A 25,330-nucleotide genomic window follows, 5' to 3' on the forward strand; every position below is an offset into this window, starting at 1 on the left:
GCATAGTCAGTTCTGCTTCTAGAGAGAGACACTTCCCTTTGCTTCTCTGTGTCCCCTTCAGCCCTCTTCTCACTCCAGCTCACCTTCCTGGCACCCTCCCAATGCTTTCCCAACCATCTCCTGCAGCCCATCTCGGATGGCATGCCCTCAGAAACAGAGACCATCATCATTATGTGCAGAGAGACCAACAGCCAAGAATGAGGGGAGGTGGTGTGTGCTGGTCGAGATGATGGAACGGTGCCTCCAGGTGCTCTCCAACCCACCCACCAATTCTAACCCAAAGCCATAAACCAGATCCAACTGCCCACTGCTTATCTGTGAGAGAAGTGATGGTGAAACCAAGCTGCAGACCTTCATCTTTCATTCCTGCTGTGGCAGGAAGAGGAACTGTGAGACCTGCAGGGGTTCTTGCTCTGAGGATCCCCAAGCCACAGTGCCTACACAGAAAAGGAAGCTCAAACCACACTCCCAGCTCCCTCAGCCTGTCCTCGGAGCAGAGCTGCTCCAAGCCCCTGATCACTTTTGTGGCCTCCTCTGGACCTGCTCCATCAGGTCTATGTCCTTCCTGTGTTGAGGGCTTCAGGTGAGGTCTAACCAGAGCAGAGGAAAGCGGCAGGATTCTCTCTCTCTGCACCTCCAGCCACACTGCTTTGGATGCAGCTCAGGCTGCCATTGGCCTTCTGTGCTGCAAGCTCACACTGCCTGCTTGTGTCCAGCTTCTCCTCCACCAGCAGCCCCAAGTCCTTTTCCTCAGGGCAGCTTTTTATCCCCTACTCCCCCAACCTGTATTGACAGTGAGGCCTGTTCCAGCCATCCAGGCATCTGTCCCTGAACAACCTCAGGGCTGGTGGTTCCTGCAGCTCAGCTGCACGTGCCCCTTCCTCCAGTGAAGAGATTTCTTCTCTCAAAGTCAATTCTGTAAGGAATCAACCTAAAAAAACCTCCTTTCTGTAGATGTCATCCCTTCAGCTTCTCAACAGCATTTCCCCTCCATTTAAAAGAACCATTCCTTGATTCTGTGATACTGCCTCTATTAAAATAAATTACAAGAAAGGAAAGGGGAGAAGAAAAGAGAATCTGCTCAGTGCTACAAGACTGTGAAGATGCTGAGGGGCCTGGAGCAGCTCTGGGAGGAGCAATGACTGAGAGCCCTGGGGCTGAGAGCCTGAAGAAGAGCAGCCCCAGAGGGCATCAGAGCAATGCTCAGCAAGAGCTAAAGGAGCTGTGGGGGACAAGAGGCTGGGGCCAGACTCTTGTCAATGGTGGCTAGGGCCAGCACAAGAGGAAATAGGCACAATCTGAAAGCTAGGAGGTTCCATCTGTTTGTTGTGAGGGTGCTGGAGGCCTGAAGCAGGCTGCCCAGAGAGGTTGTGGAGTCGCCTTGTCTGGAGAGATCCCAGCCCCTGTGGGCATTGCTGGGCAAGCTGCTGTGGGTGCCCTGCTCTAGCAGATAATCATGGACTGGATGATCTGCAGAGCTCTCTTTTGTTTCTCTTTGGGGAAATGTGGTGATGTTTTGTACCTGATGATGCTTTACAAGGCTGGAGAAGCAACAGCTCCCAGATGCAGGACACATTCAAGCAGCCTTCCACCAGGTATAGGTCAGAGCTGCATTATGACTGATTTCAGCACAGAAGTTCCACCAAACATAGAAAACCACATTTTGGTTGGTTTGGCTCTTGCTAAATACAAACCCACATTTATCAGCTACTGCAACCCAAGTCCTGCAGGGTTTTATGTTGCTCCTGATGAACCAGCTGCTGGCTGACAAAGTGAAACAGCCAAATACCCACTTCAGAAATTGACGAGGAGGTGAAGAATGTTCCCCGGGGAAGCAGGCACCTGTCAAAGTGTTCCTTCTGCTCTCAGCTCCTGTTGAAAGGTTGTAATTACATGGATAATAAAAAACGGATCTGAGCAGAGCTGTAGGATGCAGCATGCTTGGGCTGGCTTTAATACCAGGCTGCTGTTTACAAACACTGCCAATATTCCAGAGAGCTGGAAGACCACAGTGTGGGAGAGGGGCACACTTAGCACTGAAGCTACTCTCTGGAATGTAACTGAAGAGTTTTTTGTGTTGAGCTCCTAACCAGAGCTGCCTGCCTAGGTTTTCCTGTAGGCAAATGCTGCTTCCCCCACAATCCTGGCATGGGGAAGGCTGGAAGGGACCTCTGCAGGTCATCCACTCCATGATTATCTGCAGGTATGGGGGTGGGCTGGAAGGGACCTCTGCAGGTCATCCACCCTATGACTGTCTGCTGGTGTGTGAGGGGCTGGAAAGCACCTCTGCAAGTCATCCAGTCCAACTCCCCTGCTAAAGCAGGGCACTCACAGCAGCTTGCCCAGCATTAGTCACTACAGAGGAGACTCCACAACCTCTCTGGGCAGCCTGCTCCAGGCCCCCAGCACCCTCACAACAAACAAGCTTCTCCTCCTGCTCAGGTGGAACCTCCTGGCTTCCAGGTTGTGCCCTCCACAGGAGGGAGAAATGAAATTATTTTTTCCTGTCATCCACCAGTGAAACTCAGTTTCTGCAGGGGTCATCCATTAAAGAGAAACCTCCTGAAACACCACTGGCATCTCCTAGCAGGCTTTAGCTACCTGGAACTCCAGAGCTAAACACCAAAGTATTTTTAAGTACCCTCAGTTTCCGTTGTGCTGAGCTGTCACTGCCCAACCCAGATGGTTACAGCTGCTCCAAACCAAAAGTAGGATTAACACCAACAAAGTTTCTGTGAGGACCAAAGTACCCCAACTAGTCAGGAATGCCACTTTTTAAAGGAAGGGATTTGGAGGTTCTGAGAGGATTTGTACCCATCTGTCACTTGTGGCCTCCTTTCATTTTCCAAAGCCTCCTTAGTCAAACTTCAGGATAAATCTTGGCAACATTTGACTATTTTTAGGTGACCTCATTCAATTTGGGAGCTCTGATTTCCTAAAAGGAAAGAGTTACAAGGTGAGGCACTAGGATATTGAGTCCATAGTGGTGGTGGGGTTGGAATCAGATCACCTTTAGATGATCTTTAAGGTCCTTTGCCAGCCAAACTACTCTGTTGTATGAAGCTGCAGGTTGTAATTGTTCTGTGCTGCCTAGGAAGGCCAAATGCAGGCACCAAGGTGCAAAGGCTGAGGCACCTGAGTGCAGCTCTGCTTGGGGATGGCAAATTCTAGCTGAATTCTACCTGCTTTGGAACATCACAGAATCACTGAAGGCTTGGGTTGGGAGGGACCTCAAAGCTCATCCAGTCCCAACCCCCTGCCATGGGCAGGGACACCTCCCACCAGCCCACGGTGCTCAGGGCCTCATCCAGCCGGGCCTGGAACACCTCCAGAGAGGAGACACCCACAACCCCTGGGCAACCTGTGCCAGTGTCTCTCCACCCTCACTCTAAAAGGATTTCCTCCCAATCTCCAGTCTGAATCTGCCCTCCTCAGGTCACTGAGCACCTTCTGACTGAGATAGGTTCGTTCCTGGGTTTTTTTCTGCACTGGGATAGTTTTCCCTCCCAGCATTGGACTTCCATGAATCTTACAGGCACTGGAGCCCTTGCCCCAAGGAGGACACTGAGGTGCTGGAGCATGTGCAGAGAGGAACAGCTAAGCTGGTGAAGGGTCTAGAGCACAGGTCCTAGGAGAAATGGCTGAGGGAACTGGGGTGGTTTAGTCTTCAGAAGAGGAGGCTGAGGAGAGCCCTCATCACCCTCTGCAACTGCCTTAAAGGAGGTTGCAGTGAGGTAGGGGTTGGTCTCTTCTCATGAGAGGCAGGACAAAAGGAAATGGCCTCAAGTTGTGCCAAGAGAGGTTTAGGCTCAATGAGGCCTTGAGCAACCAGGGCTACAGGGAGGTGTTAATGATCCCTTCCATGCTGCGAGTCTATGAAATTAAACCCTTGAGAGTGCTCTCCAGGGTGGGCCCTGTTGATGTCTTGAGCAGTTCCTTGCCAGACATTTCCCCTTCTGCCCTCTCACACCACAATCAGTTTAGTTTTCACTATTTTGATTTTCACAGGCTGCTCCATTTGCTCTGTCTGTGCCACCAGCAGCTCGATCTGTTCACTCACAGAATCAGGGAACTGTTTGGGTTGGAGAAGCCCTCTGAGATCATCCAGTTCCACCTTCAACCCCACACCACCATGGCCACTAAACCATGGCCCCAGGTGCCATGCCCGCACCTTTCTTGAACACCTCCAGGAATGGGGACTCCACCACCTCCCTGGGCAGCCTGTGCCAATCCCTGATCACTCTTGCAGCAAAGACATTTTTCCTCATCTCCACAATTCCAGGCCATTTCCTCTCCTTCTATGACCTGAGACTAGGGAGAAGAGACCAATCCTCATCTGGTTCCAACTTCCTTTCAAGTGTCTGAGAACCCTTTCAGTGAAGAAGTTTCTTCTAATGTCCAACCTAAACCTCCCCTGGCACAGCTTGAGGTCATTTCCTCTTGTCCTTATCACTAGGAAGAAGAAACCAATCCCCACTTGGCTCCAGCCTCCTTTCAGGGAGCTGTAGAGAGCAATGAGGTCTCTCCTCAGCCTCTTTCTCTCCAGACTGAACACCCTTAGTTCCCTCAGCTGCTGTTCTCCAGACCCTTTCCCAGCTTTGTTGCCCTCCTCTGGACCTGCTCCAGCCCCTCAATGTCCTTCTTGAAGTAAGGAATCCAGACCTGAACCCAGGATTTGAGGTGGAGCAAGCAGCAGCCTTTCTGCTCTTGTAGCAACCGAGTGCCACGAGGAGGCTGATGAGTGGGCTCCACCTCTGCGTTTCAGGCTCTAGAGGTGGTTCCACCTCCTGGTGGGGAGCTGAAATTCTGGCTTTTTATTTCCAGCCAGTCCTGAACGTGTGCAAGTGCTGAGGTTCTCCTGCACAGGCTCCTGATGGAGCTCTTCATTCCCACAGGCTTGTTTTACCATGTGACAGAAATGCCCCAAAGGGTGCTCTGAGCAGCTGGGATGTTGATTTTCTCTCTCCAAACAGGCACTTGTCAATGAAGGATAATTCTTGCTTTTCCCTCTGACAGCAGCCACTGATTTCCCCACTGCATTTTCCTCCTCCCTAACAAACTTCTATTGATCCAAATGCCTGGAGAGATGAAGTGACTAGCCCAGGCAAAGAGATTTACAGCATCCACTGGACTGCTCAATTCTGGGTTAGATAAAACCCAAACATCAACAGGGAAGCAACAACTTTCACAGCATGGGCTTTTTTCTGCATCATTACAAAACAGGCCATTTGTGATTAAACAAATATCCTCTGCCCTCATTTTAGGTCTGCTGCACTGCCAGCCTCTGAGCTCCTTAAGCAGGTGACATGTGGTCTGCATACAGCTCTGAACAGGGCTGGGGAGCCTTTGAGATCAAAGCAGTTGAAGAGAATCAGCCTTCATTTATTGTGGGCAAGGTCAGCAGGAGCTAGCAGTGTGCTCTTCTGTAGAGGAGGTCGATGATGTATTGAGGTGCAGGAAGAAGAATGTGGCCAACTGGCTGAGGGAGGTTCTCCTGCCTCTCTGCTCTGCCTTAGAGAGGCTACAGCTAGAGGACTAGGTCCAGTTTTGGGCTCCCCAATTCAAGAGAGACAGGGAACTGCTGGAGAGAGTCCAGGAGAAGCTGCAAAGCTGCTGAGCGGCCTGGAGCAGCTCTGTGAGGAGCAAAGGCTGAGAGCCTGCAGAAGAGCAGCCCCAGAGGGCATCTGAGCAATGCTCAGCAAGAGCTAAAGGAGCTGTGTGGGACAAGAGGCTGGGGCCAGGTTCTTGTCAGTGATGCCCAGGGACAGGACAAGAGGCAACAGGCACAAACTGGCAGCCAGGAGGTTCCATCTGAGCAGGAGAAATTTGTTTGTTGTGAGGGTGCTGGAGGCCTGGAGCAGGCTGCCCAGAGAGGTTGTGGAGTCTCCTTGTCTGGAGAGCTTCCAACTCCTCTGGGCAGTGTGATGCTGGGCAAGCTGCTCGGCAAGACTGGATGATCTGCAGAAGTCCCTTCCAGCTCCACCACACTGTGACTCTATGGTGGACACACTTCCAGACTTGACACCAGAGCACTGTAACTCCTTGTCATTACCTCAGCTGCACCCAGCACACACTCTGCAAATGGCAGTTTGAGTTGGTTGAGCACCTTGGAGATCAAAGTAACCAAAGAGAATCGTTCTGCTTGTGAGTGGGAGTCTGAACAAAGCTGCTAAGGAGTTTGAGTATCTGAAGAGCTTCAGGGCACTGCAGCTTGAGTACAGAGTAACTGTACTCAACTGTAACAAAACAAGAGCAGCGTGGCAGTGCTGGGCGTTCCAGAGAAACTCAGGTGATGATCATGGTGTCACCCAACCAAAGGGAAGCTGCTGTCTGACAAACAGCATCTAAATAGGCTGAAAAGCCCAGGTATGAGTCTGAGCCTTCTGCCTAAAGGAGCTGAAAGGGAAACTCTGAGCTGAGCTCAGCATGGCCCCCAAGGGACTCGAGCAGCTGAGACTAGCTGACAGGTGTCCATGCCCAGGGTGGGGAGGTTGGAGATGATCGAGGGCACCACCACCAAGCGTGCGGATGACACCAAACTGTGGTGGTGTCAACACACCAGAGGGACAGGAGATCATCCAGAGGGAGCTGGACAGGCTGGAGAGATGGGCCCAGGTGAACCTCCTGAAGTTCAACAGGAGCAAGTGAAGGGTCCTGCACCTGGGATGGAACAATCCTCACTGTCAGTACAGGCTGGGGGAGGTGTTAGAGAGCAGCCCTGAGAAAAGGACTTGGGGATGCTGGTGGAGGAGAAGCTGAACATGAGCAGGCAGTGTGAGCTTGCGGCACAGAAGGCAAATCACAGCCCAGGCTGCATCCAGAGAAGCCAGCAGAGCCAGAGATGGGATTCTGCCACTTTGCTCTGCTCAGACCTCACCTGGAGTGCTGCAGCCAGTGCTGGAGCCCTCATTACAGGAAGGACATGCACCCGATGGAGTGAGTCCAGAGGAGGCCACAAAATGATCAGAGGATTGGAGCAGCTCTGCTATGAGGACAGGCTGAGGGAGCTGGGGGTGTGCAGTCTGGAGAGGAAGAGGCTCCAGAGGGACCTAATAGCAGCCTGCCAGGGCCTGAAGGGGGCTACAGGAAGGATGGAGAGAAGCCGTTTACAGAGGCCTGCAGTGACAGGAGGAGCAGTGGGCTCAAGCTTGAGAAGAGCAGATCTAGACTGGATGTTAGGAACAAGTTCTTTACTATGAGGGTGGTGGAGCACTGGAACAGGTTGCCCAAGGAGGTGGTTGGGGCCCCTTCCCTAGAGACATTCAAGAGAAGGCTTGATGGGGCCCTGGGTGACCTGTGCTAGTGGGGATGTCCCTGCTGACTGCAGGAGCCAGAGGAGATGGCCTCTAGAGGTCGCTTCCGGCCTGGACTGGATGAGGCACTTAGTGCCATGGTCTAGTTGATTGGACAGGGCTGGGTGATAGGTTGGACTGGATGATCTTGAAGGTCTCTTCCAACTTGATTGATTCTATGATTCTATGATCTCTGGGGTCCCTCCTAGCCTGAGCCTCTCATTGAGTCTCTGACTGTAAGCTGTGATGCTAAGGAGCAGGGCTGGGAGGAGCAGTTTGGATTCAGCCACAGGTAAGTTGGAAGGAAGCCCACACACACATACCTGCTTCATCGTAGGACACAGTCAGTTTCTCCAGCATCTCCCGATCGATGGAGAGGATCTGCTGCTCCAGGATGGTCTGGTAGGACAGCACACTGTTCTCCTTGTCCTTCTCATAGTCCTGCAGGTGCTGCTTCAGCACTTCAGGCAGGCGGGACTTCACGTACTCTGCTGCCGACTGAGGGAGAGAGGCAAAGCTCTGATCAACACAGCTCACTGCCAGGAGCTCCACGCACACACACAGCACTTTGATTACATTTGCATTTAAAGCCCTCTCCCATGTACCTCCTCATGTGGCCCAGCAGGCAGCTGTGTGCTGGGCTGTGGCCAGAGGGGTGTGGGCAGCAGGGCAAGAGAGTAGATTCTGCCCCTTAACTCTGCTCTGCTCAGACCTCACCTCCAGTCCTGCCTCCAGCTCTGGTGTCCACATGTCTTTTCCACACACCAAACTCTTCCCCCTTCACTTCCCTGACTGCACAAGGCCCCGAGGAAGCAGGACTGGACAGCAGGTGGCATGGTTGTGCCGACCAAAGGAGCCTCCTGCTCAGCCCTAGTGACCACACAGCATCTGTCTCCGGGAGGGCAGAGCCCGGGCACAGCCAGCTCTGGTGTGCTCAGCACAGGAAGGACATGGAGCTGATGGAGAGAGGCCAGAGGAGGCCACAGACATAATCCAAGGGCAGAAGCAGCTCTGCTGTGAGCACAGGCTGAGGGAGCTGGGGGGGTGCAGCCTGGAGAGGAGGAGACTCCAAGGGGACCTTAGAGCTGCCTGCCAATAGCTGAAGGCATCCTGCAGGAAGGCTGCAGAAGGACTTTTGATGAGGGTGTCTAGCGACAAGCCAAGGGAGGAGAATGGTTTGAAGCTGAGGCAGAGCAGGGTTAGACTGGAGCTGAGGAAGAAGTTCTTCAGTGTGAGGGTGCTGAGAGTCTGGCACAGGCTGCCCAGGGAGGCTGTGGCTGCCTCCTGCCTGGGGGTGTTTAAGGCCAGGCTGGATGAGGCCTTGGGCAGCTGAGTGTAGCTGAGAGGTGTCCCTGGGCATGGTGGGGAGGTTGGAGCAGATGACTGCTGAGGTCCCTTCCAGCCTGAGCCATTCTAGGATCGTATGATTCAGTCCAGTTTGGGCCCCAGCACTGCCAAGTCCACCTCCACACCACATCCCTAACACCACATCTGCCAATGCTCAGCTTCCTCTGGGGGTTACATCAACCCCGAGTGGTTTTTTTTCTGTCCTCTCCTCGGTGAGCAGCAGAAGACAAAACTGCTACTCAGTCCACTGCCTTTCACAACATGTCTGGAGGTCATGAAAGACTGAAAAGACCAAGCAAGGATGAAAGTGATCCAAAGTGCTGCTGCAGGAGGAGAGGTGATGGGGCAGAGCACAGTAATGACATCCCCGGCTGCACTGCATCCCAGCACAGAACTCATTGCAGCTTTACAGTTTTAGCTTTTTAGCTGGCTTCGATTTTAAAGAGACACTTCCACTACCTGGGACATTAAAACAAGGAACTGGGAGGTGTGAGGGCATATCTGCATTAATGCAAGCTGGAGGCTGACTGCGGGGGAGCAAACGGCTCTGGGCGAAAAGATGAGAGGAAAGCTGAGGAAGGACTTGTTAGGGCATCCGGTGGTGATAGGACTGGGGGGATGGAGCAAAACTCTCAGTGGGTAGATTCAGATTGGATCTTAGGAAGAAGTTCTTCAGCATGAGGGTGGTGAGAAACTGGCACAGCTTGCCCAGGGAGGTGGTGGAAGCCTCACCCCTGGAGGTTTTTAAGGCCAGGCTGGATGTGGCTCTGGGCAACCTGATCTGGTGTGAGGTGGCAGACCTCATGGGCAGCGGTGGAAACAAGCACCAAGTGCCCTAAGTGGCCAAAGGTGCTAATTAAGACAGTAAGCGTTAGGCAGCTCCACCACCTCATGAAAAGGGAGCAGAGCAGACAGGATCAGTGCAGGGCACAGCAAGCAGCTGCAGGATCTAATTAGCTATGAAGGACATTATTGATAAGTGCTGATCTCCAGCTTGAGACCTGGAAGATGGAGACTTGATTGCCTCAGAGCTGCACTCCCTGACCCCTGTGATTTACAATGAAAGAAAGGAACCCACAGATTTATGATCCTAAAGCTTCTGAGACCATTCACTGCCTGCTCAACTGCTGCAAGCATTCAGAGACCACGGGAAGGTGCAGGAGCCATGGCTGAGTGTGGTGTTGCTGGTGGCACACCCACGCCAGAAAAGGAGCTATCAACCTCCCAGACTCCTCTGCCACATCTCACTGCCTCTGCTTTCACAGAGTGCCAGCATGGTGAGGTTGGAAGGGACCTCTGCAGATCATCCAGTCCAATCCCCCCCACCCCCTGCCAAAGCAGGGCACCCACGGCAGTTTGCCCAGCAACACAATGCCCAGGGGGTGTTGGAAGCTCTCCAGACAAGGAGACTCCACAACCTCCATGGGCAGCCTGCTCCAAAGCTCACAAAGTCTGTGAATAAATTATTCCTACACCAAACCTGAGCCTGCCCTGCACAACTTGATACAATGAAAGGCACTTTCAAAGGTGATGATAAAGGTAGAGGAAGGTGAAATGCTGGAGGCACTTTGCACGTCAGAGAACACCATCAGCTGCCTCAGCAAGGATGGATCTGACTCCTCACACTCATTCCTTGCAATGCCTTTCAGTGCACCAAGCTACAGCTACATACAAAGCATATTCACATTTCCCCAAAGAAAAAGAATATCCCAGAATCTCAGAATGATGGGGGTTGGAAAGAACCTCTGGAGATCATCCACTCCATGTTAAAGCAGGGCACCCACAGCAGCTTGCCCAACAGCACAATGCCCAGGGCAGGTTGGAAGCTCCCCAGAGACTCCACCACCTCCATCGCCAGCCTGCTCCACAGCCTAAGAACATTTTCTGTGAATAAATTGTTCTTAATATCCACCCTGAACTTCTCTTGGCACAACTTGAGGCCATTTCCTCTTGTCCTGCCTCTCAAGAGAAGAGACCAATCCCCACCTCACTGCAACCTCCTTTAAGGCAGTTGCAGAGGGTGATGAGGGCTCTCCTCAGCCTCCTCTTCTGAAGACTAAACCACCCCAGTTCCCTCAGCCATTTCTCCTAGGACCTGTGCTCTAGACCCTTCACCAGCTTAGCTGTTCCTCTCTGCACATGCTCCAGCACCTCAGTGTCCTCCTTGGGGCAAGGGCTCCAGTGCCTGTAAGATTCATGGAAGTCCAATGCTGGGAGGGAAAACTATCCCAGTGCAGAAAAAAACCCAGGAACAAACCTGGCTCAGTCAGAAGGTGCTCAGTGATCTGAGGAGGGCAGATTCAGACTGGAGATTGGGAGGAAATCCTTTTAGAGTGAGGGTGGAGAGACACTGGCACAGGTTGCCCAGGGGTTGTGGGTGTCCCCTCCCTGGAGGTGTTCCAGGCCCGGCTGGATGAGGCCCTGAGCACCGTGGGCTGGTGGGAGGTGTCCCTGCCCATGGCAGGGGGTTGGGACTGGATGAGCTTTGAGGTCCCTCCCAACCCAAGCCTTCAGTGATTCTGTGATGTCTCCCAAAGCAGGTAGAATTCAGCTAGAATTTGCCATCCCCAAGCAGAGCTGCACTCAGGTGCCTCAGCCTTTGCACCTTGGTGCCTGCAGCCAAAGGGTTGCCAAGCCCTGGAACAGGCTGCCAGGGCAGTGGTGGAGTCCCCATGCCTGGAGGGGTTTCAAGGCTTGTGGATTTGGCTCTGAGTAACATGGGAATGGACCTGGTGGTGTTGAGTTAATGGTTGGACTTGATGACCTTAGAAGTCTTTTCCAGCCTAAACGTTCCTGTGATTCTGTGATCCTGTAACTGCAGGTGAGGGAAGAAGTGCTCCCAGCTCATTCCAGCAATCCAGCCCTTACTTAAACATCAGCAGCACAGCAAAGCTTCCATACTGTTTTCCTAAACCTTAGGGGATCCAGAGAAAATATCCTTCCATGGAAATTAGGATGCTGAATCCCATGCAGATTAAGCCTTTTGAAGAAGCCTCCTAGGATAAAGATCCATCAGATGAAGCCTTTTGGAGACTTTTCTGATGCATCACCAGAGCCCTCTTGGAGCCAGCTGGTGTTTGGTGCTCTTGGGGAGCAGGGGTGGGTTGTTGAGTGGGATCACAGAATCACAGAATGGATTTGGTTGGAAGGAACCTTTCAGGCTCATCTATCCCAACCCCCACCCCGCACTCAGCAGGGACACCTCCAATTGGGGCAGGCTGCTGACAACTCCAGACAACCAGACCTGGGATGGTTCCAGTCATGGGACATCTCCAACCTTTCTGGGCAACATGGAACAGGCTCTCACCACCTTCAGATTAAAACATTTTCCCCTTCTCTCCAGGGTGCACCTCTTCTTTCCATTCAAACCATCCTCCCTTGTCCTGTCCCAACAGGCCTTGCTCAAAAGTCTGTCCCCAGCTTTCTGCTCAGCAACTTTAAGCACTGCAAGGCCACCAGAAGAGCTCCCTGGAGCCTTCTCTTTCCCAGGCTAACCAAGCCCAACTCTCAGCCTGGCCCCACAGCAGAGCCCTTCCAGCCCTTCTAGCATTGCTGTGGCCTCTTCTGGCCCTGGTCTGACAGGTCCCTGTCTGTGCTGTGCTGAGGACTGCAGAACTGGATGCAGTACTCCAGGTGAGGGCTCAGCAGAGTGGAGCTGAAGCCTCTCAGTGCCACCACCTGACCTTTCTTCAGAACTCAACCATTTCAGCTCATTTGAAATACAGAATGCCTTCACCTGGGACCTCCCATTGCTCATTCCAGACCAGCACTCCTCAGCAAAAGCAGAGCTTTCTGGACTCACACCTTCAAAAAAACAACCCTCAATGCCCAAACACCCCCACAAGTCATTAATCTAGGAGCAGTGCACTTAACTTAGTAACTATCTCCCAGCAGGATGGTAGAAACCACAGCACAATAAGGTTGTGGGCAACAAATGTCCTCCAGGGAGGCCCTCAACTAATTTTTTTGTAGCAAAGCTATGAGGCTTTCTTTCTTTCTTTCTTTCTTTCTTTCTTTCTTTCTTTCTTTCTTTCTTTCTTTCTTTCTTTCTTTCTTTCTTTCTTTCTTTCTTTCTTTCTTTCTTTCTTTCTTTCTTTCTTTCTTTCTTTCTTTCTTTCTTTCTTTCTTTCTTTCTTTCTTTCTTTCTTTCTTTCTTTCTTTCTTTCTTTCTTTCTTTCTTTCTTTCTTTCTCTCTTTCTCTCTCTCTTTCTCTCTCTCTTTCTCTCTCTCTTTCTCTCTCTCTTTCTCTCTCTCTTTCTCTCTCTCTTTCTCTCTCTCTTTCTCTCTCTCTTTCTCTCTCTCTGTCTCTCTCTCTTTCTCTCTCCTTCTCTCTCTCTGTCTCTCTCTTCCTTCCTCTCTCCCTTTCTGTCTCTTTCTTTCTTTCTTTCTTTCTTTCTTTCTTTCTTTCTTTCTTTCTTTCTGTCTTTCTTTCTTTCTCTCTTTCTTTCTTTCTTTCTTTCTTTCTTTCTTTCTTTCTTTCTTTCTTTCTTTCTCTCTCTCTTTCTCTCTCTCTTTCTCTCTCTCTTTCTCTCTCTCTTTCTCTCTCTCTTTCTCTCTCTCTTTCTTTCTTTCTTTCTTTCTTTCTTTCTTTCTTTCTTTCTTTCTTTCTTTCTTTCTCTCTTTCTCTCTCTCTTTCTCTCTCTCTTTCTCTCTCTCTCTCTTTCTTTCTCTCTTTCTTTCTCTCTTTCTTTCTCTCTTTCTTTCTCTCTTTCTTTCTTTCTTTCTTTCTTTCTTTCTTTCTTTCTTTCTTTCTTTCTTTCTTTCTTTCTTTCTATCTCTCTTTCTCTCTATCTTTCTCTCTTTCTTTCTTTCTTTCTTTCTTTCTTTCTTTCTTTCTTTATTTCTTTCTTTCTTTCTTTCTTTCTTTCTTTCTTTCTTTCTTTCTTTCTTTCTTTCTTTCTCTCTTTCTTTCTGTCTTTCTTTCTTTCTGTCTTTTTGTCTTTCTGTCTTTCCAACAAGTCCAGTGCAAATATAGTTATACACAAAAATATCATCTTGCTGGTTGGAAAAAGTCACACCTGAGATGACAGCAAACATCACAGAATCACAAGAACATCCAGGCTGGCAAAGCCCCTCAGGATCACCAAGTCCAACCTAGAACCCTACTCTACAAGATTCACCTTAAACCATATTCCCAAGAGCCACATCCAAACCACCCTTAAACACATCCAGGGTGGGTGACTCCACCACCTCCCTGGGCAGCTCATTCCAGTCCCTGACCACTCTCTCTGTGGAACAAAATTCCAAATGTCCAATCTAAACCTCCCCAGCTTCAGCTTGAGGCCATTCCCCCTTGCTCTGTCTCCAATTACCTGTGAGCAGAGACCAGTAGAAGCCTCTCCACAATGTCCCTTCAGGTAGCCGTAGACAGTAAATTTACTCTCCAGGCTCTTCACAGCTTCCTTGCCCTCCTCTGCACTGGCTCCAGCACCTCCACATCCCTCTTGTAATGAGGCACCCAAAACTGAACACAACACTCAAGGTGTGGCCTCACCAGAACAGAGTCCAAGGGGAAATAATGTGGGAGTCAACCTAGCCCCGATCCACTTCACCCTGCTACAGAGGTCCTTTCTTCCAAGGTGAACCAGCACAACTTCATCAGCACCTTGCCTCTGCCCAGCCACGCTGCTTCCAAACCTGGTGCAGCACAACACCATGGAAAAGTTTTGGCTTGAAGAGGCCTTTAAGATCACCAGTTCTAGCTGCTCACCAAACACAGCCAGATCACTGCTGGACTGCAGCCCTCAGCACCACATCCCTGCAGCTTTCCAATCCCTCTAGGGATGGGGACTCCACCACTGCCCTGGGCAGCTTCTTCCAGGTTTTGGTAACCATTTTGGGGAAAGAAATTGTTCTTTATGGCCAATCTAAACCTGCCTAAACCCACCCTGGATCAACTTGAAGCCACTTCCTTTTGCCCTGTTACAGGGAGCGTCCCATTTCCCTGGCATCTCAAGAGTCATTTCTGGGCATGCTGAAGTTCTGTTGGGTGCTTTTACAGGAAAGAAAGGGTTAAAGACTATTCTTTGGGTTCCTGCCTCCAGAACAGCTCTACAGTCAAGCCACCTTCTGACCTCTCCACGCTGCAGTGCAGGAAGGGCTGCTGCTGATTGAAGTACCCAAACTGTGCCTCCAGCACCCCAGGAGCCACTTGAAGTGATTCCAGAGGAAGATGGGTCCAGCAGCCCTGCCTCACGCTCGGTGCTGAGGATTAGAGGCCTCACCTTCAGCAGCATGAACCATGAATAACTCCTCTGAAGTCACTGGGATTTTGCTGAGGCAAAGCTCTTGGAGGAAGGACAGGAAGCTATGAATAGCTCCTCAGAAGGAAAACACAGAAGAGCAAAACATAATCTGCTCTCCAGAGGATAAGGCAAGGTCTACAAGTGGCACCAAGACAAACATTCTGCCCTCTAAAGCAAGGAACTGCTTAAAGAAGGAAAACACCAATAGAAACCTGGTAGTGGAGTTTTCCTGCACTGCAAACTTCAGGCACATTGACACTTGGCAGAGCTCAGGGCTGGGCTGGCCACTAGCTGAGTGCCACAGGCTCCCCAGGAAACCCTCTGCCTTCCCTAAGAGAAAAGGAGGAGGGGAGAGAGACTGACAGGCTGGGAAAGAAACTAACGCAGCCGGGATGGAAAGAAGAGCAATGCCACGGGATAGAGACAGAGACACAAACCAACACAGAACCCAACCCCTGAGGGCAGGGATGGCATCACTGACACCACTGATGCTGGGGGCAGGTACTGCACAGGTCCCAGACTGCACTCAGCAGCAGATGGGAACCACATTCAGGAGCTGGATTGAGGACCAGAGGGATGGGGATGGAAGGCAGAAGGGACAGAGTCCTCCTGGGACAGCAGCCAGGGAAGAAGAGGCTTGAGCCTGGGGATGCCTCAGCTTGCTGCTGAAGATGCTATCCAGGGGCTGCAATCCCTTGCTGGGCAGTTGAGGCTCACCTGTGCTGCCTGCTCCTCCCCACAGGTGCCCCCTCTGCCTCTCTGTCCCCCAGGGTGTGGCAGAGCTGTGGCAGTGCCCTTGGTGTGGCAGTGCACTTGGAGCAAGTGTCAGGCAGAGCCTTTGTGCCCCACAGCCCTTGACAGGAGCTGTGCCCATCAGCTTCTCCCTGCTAGCAGCAGCTCCTGGCTGTGCAAAGCTGCCCTGAGCTTCAGCGAGTGCCTGAGTGAGCAGAGCCTGAGCTGGGCAGTGCCAGCTCTGAGCAGAACTGGTGCTGACCCAGCTCAGAGAAGGAGATGTCCATAACTTCTATGGAGTATCTCTTCCCCCAGTACACCCATTCCAGCCAATCATTCACTGGTGTCAGTGAGGAAAGCCAGTCTCACACCATCTCTGACAAGGTCATTGGCAGGAACAATTGGGGAACCAGGACTTCCAACACAGCTGAATGCAGACAGCACCACTCTGATTCTGCAAACCATGCACAATTTATTTCTGTAGCAGGAAAAATATTAGCCTGACAAACATCTTTAGTTAATCAGAAGCTATCTAATCAGGAGGAAATTAACCTGATTCCAAGGAGCTGGAGAAAGTTCACATCAGTATTCAGAGTGGAATGTGGCAGATCTATCAAATCCATAATTACAGCAATCCACAGCTGCTTCAGCTGCACAAAATAATGAGTGGCCCACTGAGAGCTGGTGTCCATGAGATGGGAAGGAGAAGCCATCTGCTGTGGAGCACTGCTCTCACTTCATGCTTTGGGAACGGAGAGCCTGAGCTCCTTTGACACACTCTTGTGGGGAGTTAGCACAGGACCACAGGATGTTAGGGGTTGGAAAGGACCTCCACAGATCTTCCAGTCCATCCCCCCTGCCAGAGCAGGACCAGAAAATCTAGCACAGGTCACACAGGAACACATCCAGACATGGCTGGAAAGGCTCCAGAGCAGGAGACTCCACAACCTCTCTGGGCAGCCTGTGCCAAGGCTCTGGGACCCTTACAGTCAAGAAGTTCTTCCTCATGTTGAGGTGGAACTTCCTCTGTTGCTGTTTCCATCCATTGCCCTTGTCCTGTCCCAGGGCACAAGTGAACAGAGGCTGGTCCTGTCCCTTCCTTCCTGACCCCCACCTCTCAGCTATTGATAGACAATGATCAGCTCCTCTCTCAGCCTTCTCCTCTCCTTGTCCTATCACAGGGTGCAAGTGAGAAGAGTTTGAGTCCAACCTGCATGCCATAGCAGGACCACAGAATCTAGCTCAGGTTGCACAGGAACACATCCAGACTGGGCTGGAAAGGCTCTAGAGAAGGAGTTATGGCTGCAGAGAGAGGCAAATGTCTGAAACTGGAGCAAGGGAGATTTAAATTGGACAGCAGGAGGAAGTTCTGCACAGTGAGGGTGGGGAGATGCTGGCACAGGCTGCCCAAAGAAGTGATTGAGACTCATCTCTGGAGACATTCAGGATCAGACTTGTTGTGGCCCTGGGTAGCCTGCTGTAGTTGGTGGTGTCCCTGCTGTCTCCAGGGGGGTTGCACAAGATGAACTTTGAGGGTCCCCACCCAACCCAGTGCAAGCTGTGAACCATCCAGTCCAAGCCCCTGCTAAAGCAGGGCACCCACAGCAGCTTGCCCTGCAGCACAATGCCCAGGGAGTGCTGTAATCACTCCACACAAGGAGACTCCACAGCCTCTCCGGGCAGCTTGCTCCAGGCCTCCAGCACCCTCACACCAAACAAGTTTCTCCTCGTGTTTAGGCAAACCCAACTAACCCCAGCAGCAAATGGAAAAGGGTAAAAATAAAAAGCCATGATGAGTTAGGCACTCGAGTTCCCTCCCTGAGACAGCAGCTGTCACTCACTGCTCAAACAGACTCATTTAAATGTCCCAGAACGAGGAGCAAGAAAATCAGCAAGATGTGAGATGGAAAAATGACACCTGCTCTTCTCCCTCCCACCTTCACCCCCCCAATATTAGTCATCTAGGGAGCTGTGACATGCTGGTGAACAGCCACATTCACTACATTACCCTCCTTGACCTAGAGCATGGAGCAGCAGAGATGAGAATCACAGAACGGCTCAATGAAGAGGTGCACTTGGGGTTGATGTAACCCTCAGAGGAAGCTGAGCATTGGCAGATGTGGTGTTAGGGATGTGGTGTGGAGGTGGACTTGGCAGTGCTGGGGCCCAAACTGGACTGAATCATACGATCCTAGAATGGCTCAGGCTGGAAGGGACCTCAGCAGTCATCTGCTCCAACCTCCCCACCATGCCCAGGGACACCTCTCAGCTACACTCAGCTGCCCAAGGCCTCATCCAGCCTGGCCTTAAACACCCCCAGGCAGGAGGCAGCCACAGCCTCCCTGGGCAGCCTGTGCCAGACTCTCAGCACCCTCACACTGAAGAACTTCTTCCTCAGCTCCAGTCTAACCCTGCTCTGCCTCAGCTTCAAACCATTCTCCTCCCTTGGCCTGTCTCTAGACACCCTCATCAAAAGTCCTTCTGCAGCCTTCCTGCAGGATGCCTTCAGCTATTGGCAGGCAGCTCTAAGGTCCCCTTGGAGTCTTCTCCTCTCCAGGCTGCACCCCCCCAGCTCCCTCAGCCTGTGCTCACAGCAGAGCTGCTGCAGCCCTTGGATCATCCTTGTGGCCCCCTCTGGACTTGTTCCAACAGATGGGTGGCCCTCTCATGCTGAGGCCACCAGAGCCGGAGGCAGTACCTTCCAGTGAGGGAGCGGTTAGTGAGGAGCATCCAGAAATCCTATTTTTAATAGCTAATTTGAGTTAATTGATTGAAGTTCACACAAGCAGGCCCCAGTGACAGCCAAGCAGCCAATTCTTCCACAGACAAGGCAAGGAACAAAGCACTGAGATGGATCTGTCAGGGACTTTGCTGCAGCTGGCAGAGCTACAGGCAGAGCTCTGGACTCTTGGGTGACTAATTACAAGATTAATTATCTGCAGGCAAGGGAGAGGGTTATGATTATCTTGTCTGGCATCTCGAACCAGGAGCACAGGACCTCTCTGTCTCTCTGTTGGAATGAGTTAAGTCCATTTGGAAAAAAACTGGGCTCTGTCTCAGGCACAGAGCCTCTTCCCTATCCCCGGGAAGTTCATTATCTTCCCTGTCAGGGGATAAATCCAGGTGCCACAGAAAATATTCACATCATTTCCAGCCTGATCTGCTCTTATCAGAGCCATTCAGCCACTGAATCAAGTGAAGTCTGCTCACCTACATTCCCCTTTCTCATGTAAATCCATGCAAATAGCTCAAATCACTCCATTATTGTCTCGTTGATGAACTCCAGAGCTGCAGCTCACTGAGCGGCGGCGTTACTGCCTGGAACAGCACCCTGCACCCCTCCTCATCTGCTCCGCCTCTGTGGGGGGGCTCCTGCCAACACCCCTGTGTTCAGCTCTGCACCTCTGGGGCTAGCACCACAGCAAGGCAACACAGCAGCACAGGAGCCCTGCACGGCGGCCTTGGAAGGACATCTGCAGGTCATCCAGTCCATGATTATCTGCTGGCATGGAGGTGGCTGGAAGGTAGGTCTAGAGGTCATCCAGTCCAACCCCCCTGCTAAAGCAGGGCACCCACAGCAGCTTGCCCAGCAGCACAATGCCGCTGGAATCACTTCACACAAGGAGACTCCACAACGTCTCTGGGCAGACTGCTCCAGGCCTCCAGCACCCTCACAACAAACAAGTTTCTCCCCTCCAGTTCCAGTTTGTGCTCATTGCTCCTTGTGCTGACCCTGGGCACCACTGACAAGAGCCTGGCCCCTGCCTCTTGCCCGGCTACAGCTCCTTTAGCTCTTGCTGAGCATAGCTCAGATGCTCTCCAGGGTTGCTCTTCTGCAGGCTCTCAGCCCCAGGGCTCTCAGCCTTTGCTCCTCACAGAGCTGATCCAGGCCCCTCAGCAGCTTTGCACCCTCCTGTTGTCCCCCACCCTTTAATTACTGCTCAGCAATGAGATCCCCTCTGCTAGGCACTGGTGAGATGCAACAGTGCTTAGGGACAAGGTTTAATGACCATGGTGGTGTGGGGTGGATGGATGGGGTGGGATGGTTGAACTGGGTGATCTTAGAGGTCTTCTGCAACCCAAACAATTCTGTGATTCCACGTTCCTGAGCAATATGCTGCAGTTTCTCCACCTCCAGCAGAGGCTGGACTGGGTTATCTCCAGAGGCTCCTCCAAACTCAGATCCTTGGTGCCATTCTGGGGTGAATTAGAGGGGCTGTGGTGAGTACGCCAAGAGAGATTCTCCTGCCCCTCTACTCTACCCTGGTGAGGCCACATCTGGAATATTCTGTCCAGTTCTGGGTCCCTCAGTTCAAGAAGGACCTCAGGGAACTGCTTGAGAGAGTCCAGCACACAGCCACAAAGATGCAGAAGGGAATGGAACATCTCTGTTACAAGGAGAGATGCTTACGAGGGAGCTGGGGGCTGTGCTGCTCGGAGAAGAGGAGTCTGAGAGGTGACCTCATCAAGGATTATAAAGCTGTTCAGGGTGAGTGCCAGGAGGCTGGAGCCAGGCTCTGCTGGGTGATGCCCAGTGCCAGCACAAGGGGCAATGGTGGAAGCTGAGGCATAGGAAGTTTCACGGAAACATGAGGAGGAATTTTTCCCTGTGAGGGTGACAAAACCCTGGCACAGGCTGCCCAGGGGGGTTGTGGAGTCTCCCTCTCTAGAGATATTCAAAACCTGCCTGGATGTGTTCCTGTGTGACCTGCTCTGGGTGATGCTGCTCTGGCAGGGGGGTTGGACTGGATGAGCTTTGGAGGTCCCTTCCAGCCCCTGCCATGCTGTGAGTCTGTGATTTTTGGAGCTTTCCAGAGGGTTCATTGGGATGGTTTCTCCACCTGGAACATTGATTCTGCTTGTCTGCACCCCCAAAAAAACATTGGTAAATACACTGAGAGTAACGAGGCTAGAAGGAGTTATTACCTTGCTTACAGGGAATGAACAAGCTCTTCAGTTGTATATGCACAGGCACAGACCCTGAATCTTAATTGTGCTGGGAAGCCAATTACTACTCCTGCCCTTTTTAGGAGAATAATTAATATTAGTGGGGCAATTACATTGAAAATTAGCCCCAGACACAGCAATTGGTTTATAACTCTCCTGTTAGGTTTAGCAGGTAGGATGCTGGAGCTTACTGCAAAGGTGAAGTAGTCCAGGAAATCCTGGGAGACACAAAACCTCCACCACAGAATCCAGGCAGTAATTAGGATTTCCATATCCTTGTGGCCATATGGAAAGTCACAGCAACAGTGGACAAGGGAAGGGCAACTGTCATCATCTACTTGGACCTGAGTAAGGCATTTGACTCTGTCCCACATGACATCTTGGTCACCAAACTGGAAAAACAGGATAAGGAATTGGCTGGATGGTGGCAGGCAGAGAGTGGTGATCAACGGAACAATATCCACCTGGAGAGCGGTGCCAAGTGGCGTCCCTCAGGGGTCAGTACTGGCACCAGTGCTGTTTAACATCTTTGTCGATGACATGGACAGAGCAATCAAGTACACTCTCAGCAAGTTTGCAGATGGCACCAAGCTGTGTGGCACAGTCAACTTGCTAGAGGGCACGGATCCATCCAGAGGGACCTGGACAGGCTGGAGAGGTGGACCCAGACCAACCTCATGACATTCAGCAAGGCCAAGTATAAGGTCCCGCACCTGGGTTAGCGCAATCTCAAGCACAGATCCAGGCTGGGTGGGGAATGGCTGAGAGCAGCCCTAAAGAAAAGGACCTGGAGGTCTGGGTTGGTGAAAAGCTCAAATGAGCCTGCAGTGCGAGTGCAGCCCAGACAGCAACTGTGTGCTGGGCTGCAGCAAGAGCAGCATAGCCAGCAGGGCAAGGGAGGGGATTCTGCTCCTTTATTCTGCTCTCATCACACCCTTCCTGCAGTACTGTGTGCAGTTCTGGAGCCCCCAGCACAAGAAGGACATGGAAATGTTGGAATGAGTCCAGAGGGCCATGGAGATGCTCAGAGGGCTGCAGCAGCTCTGCTATGAGGACAGGCTGAGAGAGTTGACACTCTGCAGCCTGGAGAAGAGAAGGCTTCAAGGAGACCTTGTAGTGGCCTTCCAGTATCTGAAGGGGAGTACAGGAAGTCTGGGGAGGGACTACTGACAAGGTCTTGTAATGACAGGACGAGGAGTAATGGGTTTGAACTGGCAGAGGGGAGATTGAAACTGGATGTTAGGAAGAAGTTCTTTACAGTGAATGTGGTGAGACACTGGCACAGGTTGCCTAGGGAGGTTGTGGCTGCTCCCTCCCTGGAGGTGTTCAAGGTTAGGCTGGATGAGGCCTTGAGCTACCTGTTCTAGTGTGAAGTGTCCCTGCCTATGGCAGGGGGTTGGAACTGGATGAGCTTTGAGGTCCCTTCCAACCTAAACCATTCTGTGATTCTATGATTCTATAACAAAGCTGGGAAAAGGGTCTGGAGAATAGGACTGGAGAGGAGCAAATGAGGATGCTGGGGATGTTTAGCCTGGAGAGGAGGATGAGGAGAGACTTTATTGCTCTCTACAAGTCCCTGAAAGAAGGCTGAGGCCAAGTGGGGGGTTGTTTCCTCTCCCTAGTGATAAGGACAAGAGGAAATGGCCTCAAGCTGCCCCAGGGGAGGTTTAGATTGGACATTAGAAGAAATTTCTTCATTCAAAGGGTTCTCAGACACTGTCTCAGGCTGCCCAGGGAGGTGGTGGATTCTCCATCCCTAGAGACATTTAAAGAGGCAGAGATGTGGCGCTGAAGGCCATGGTTTAGCCTCAGCCTTGGCAGAGATAGGGATGGTCAGACTGGATGATCTTTAAGGTCTTTTGCAACCAAAGCAATTCTGTGACTCTAACATGACACCGTGACTGGAACCTTGCCCTGAGCTGACCACTTCAACCACTCCAGGGGATTTCTAGAGGTGGCTCTGTGTAGATGCATTGGGACACAAGAAGATTTATGAAGAATCAGTGTTAGCAGAAGCCTTTCATTCTGATCCTTGGGTTGAGGGGAAAATGTATTTATAGCCTGTTGGACTCAATCAGACAGCAAGAAGCATTCTTCTTCTTCCCTTGCCATTGTTCTCCCCTTCTGAGCAAAGACAGAGTGAGTGCAGAGGAATATTTTAGTCTAAATGCTCTCTCCTGATTTAGAGACATCACTTTCTGCCAAGCTGAAAGCATCACAGGGACTGGAAAGATCTGAGCTGGCTGGAACAAAAGGAATTGGTGATGCTGTGATTCTGTGACTTGGGACAGGGGAAACTGAGGATCAGGATCAGCCTGGCTGCCACTCTGATGCTCTGGGGGCATTTCCTCTAGGAACTCACTCCCATTGCTGCCTTTCCCTCAGGAAATTATTCATAGCTTCACAGAATGGTTTGGGCTGGAAAAGACCTTCAAGATCATCCAGTTCCAATCCCCCAGCCCAGGTTGCTCAAGGCCTCATCCAACCTGGTCTTGAACACCTCCAGGGAAGTTGTGGATCACAGAATCACTGAATGTGATCTTCCCCCAGAGAAAAAGGAATGATGTTGGAAAAGGAAGGATAAACCCATGCCAGGCAAAGAAATTAACCAGTTAAAGGATAACTTCCTGGGACACAGCTTAATTAAATATGACAGTACACAGCAATTTTGTTTCTCTGGCTCATTACGACAAGGGTTGTTAACCACACTTACTGCCAAGGCAGAAGGTCAAGTGGATTGCAGGCTGTTGGGGGTGAGGGGACTGAAGTGGGAGATTGTGCAGCCAAATCATAGAATCATAGAATAACAGAATGTCAGAGGCTGGAAGGGACCTCCAAAGCTCATCCAGATCCAGAGCAGGATCACCTAGACCAGGTCACACAGGAACACATCCAGGCAGGTTTTGAATATCTCCAGAGAGGGAGATATTCAACCCCCCCGGGCAGTCTGTGCCAGGGTTTTGTCACCCTCACAGGAAAAACATCTTCCTCATGTTTAAATGAAACTTCCTATGCCTCAGCTTCCACCATTGCCCCTTGTGCTGGCATTGGGCATCACCCAGCAGAGCCTGGCTCCAGCCTCCTGGCACTCACCCTGCACACACTGATCACCATGAATGAAGGCAGCCCTCAGGCTCCTCCTCTCCAAGCAGCACAGCCCCAGCTCCCTCAGGCTCTCCTCCTAAGGATGATTTTCCACTGCCTCCTGCATCTTTGTGGCTGTGTGCTGGACTCTCAAGCAGTTCCTTGAGGTCCCTCTTGAACTGAGGTTCCCAGAACTGGACAGAATATTCCAGATGTGGCCTCACCAGAGCAGAGTAGAGGGGCAGGAGAACCTCTCTCAAGCTGCTAACCACAGCTCTTCTAATCCACCCCAGAATGGCACTGCCCCTCCTGGCCGCCAGAGCACATTGCTGGCTCATGGTCACCCTCCCAATCACCAGGATGCCCAGGTCCTCTTCCTCCTCACTGCTCTTCATCAGGTCAGTCCCCAACCTATCCTGACCCCTGGGGTTGTTCTTGCCCAGGTGCCCCCAGCCGAACCATTCTCTAACTCTATCAAGGCTGGTGCTAACCCATGTCTCTAGGCACCACATCTCTTCCTCTCTGTAACAACCCCAGGGATGGGAATTCAACCACCTCCCTGGGCAGCCTTTTTGGGAACCCTTAGAATGAAGAAGCTTCTCACATCCAATCGAACCTTCCCCTGGTGCAGCTTGAGGCCATCTCCTCTTGTCCTTATCACTAGAGAGAAGAGCCCGACCCCAGCCCGAGGCTCCAATCTCCTTTTCAGGGAGTTGTACAGAGCAATTCCAGGCTGAACAGCCCCAGTTCCAAAACTCCCAAGTGAGGCTGATGAAATGTTCAAGCAGCCTCTTTTCCCTGCTGCTTCACTTGGCAATTTCTTACTATTTTTAAGAGCAGCCCCAGCATGGATTAAATGTCCATGATATCACACTTTAAAAAAAATCCCCAACCTTCAAAGCCACAACTGGAAGTTATTCTGCTTCTTGCATTAGAGCCTCCTTGAAAAAGCTCCTGGTCTGAAGAGATAACGGCAGAGCTTTGATTTGAAGCCTTTTGTGCTGCTCAGGGTGTTTGTGTATTAAAGTGACACAGCCTCGAGTTTCCAGCCTGGGGATGACAGAAAGCAGGTCCTCCTTTAGCAGGAGTGGGTACTGAAGGAGCTTAGGCAACAGAACTGAGGATTTTGGAAGGCTTCCCCCTCAAAAAAACACCGTAAAAATCAACCTTTCACTTCCAGGAGCTGCAACAGAAATGTAAGCAAAGCTGAGCCAACATTTGCAAAGAAAAGCAGAGCTGCAGTTCAGAGACAGCCTTGGCTCTGCTGCTCTTGCACCAGCACACTGCTGGCAGTGCCCCAGGAACCAGACTCACAGAATCATTCAGGCTGGCATAGGCCTCTGAGACCATCCAGTCCAGCCTATGTCCTAACACCACCGCATCGCCAGACCATGGCACTGAGTGCCACATCTGAGCTTTCCTTAAGCACCTCAAGGGGTGGTGACTCCACCACCTCCCTGCACACATACCACACTTCAGTGTCTAATGACCCTTTCCATTAGGAAGTGCTTTCCAACATCCAACTTAAGCCTGAGGAAGCACTTCCAACATTCAACCTAACCCTGAGGAAGTGCTTCCTAACATCCAACCCAAACCTGAGGAAGTGCTTCCCAACATGCAAACTAACTTCTCAGAGTGACTCTATAACTCTATGATTCTGTGATTCTATCATTATGATTCTAT

General features: G+C 51.4%; 1 protein-coding gene across 4 annotated transcripts in view; it reads right to left on the minus strand.

Moving 5' to 3' along the window:
- PPM1L (protein phosphatase, Mg2+/Mn2+ dependent 1L) overlaps positions 1–25,330 on the minus strand; it is a 125,309-nt gene that overhangs the window by 19,231 nt on the left and 80,748 nt on the right. For all 4 annotated transcript variants that reach the window (XR_010304450.1, XR_010304449.1, XR_010304448.1 and 1 more), the window contains exon 2: positions 7,616–7,790. Coding sequence is in view for 1 of the 4 variants with exons in the window: in XM_064152955.1 (XP_064009025.1) it covers positions 7,616–7,790 (175 nt within the window). In the remaining 3 variants the exon portion in view is untranslated. The remainder of the gene's footprint in view (positions 1–7,615; positions 7,791–25,330) is intronic.

This window comes from Pogoniulus pusillus, chromosome 13, assembly GCF_015220805.1.
Source record: "Pogoniulus pusillus isolate bPogPus1 chromosome 13, bPogPus1.pri, whole genome shotgun sequence".
Classification (NCBI taxonomy): domain Eukaryota; kingdom Metazoa; phylum Chordata; class Aves; order Piciformes; family Lybiidae; genus Pogoniulus; species Pogoniulus pusillus.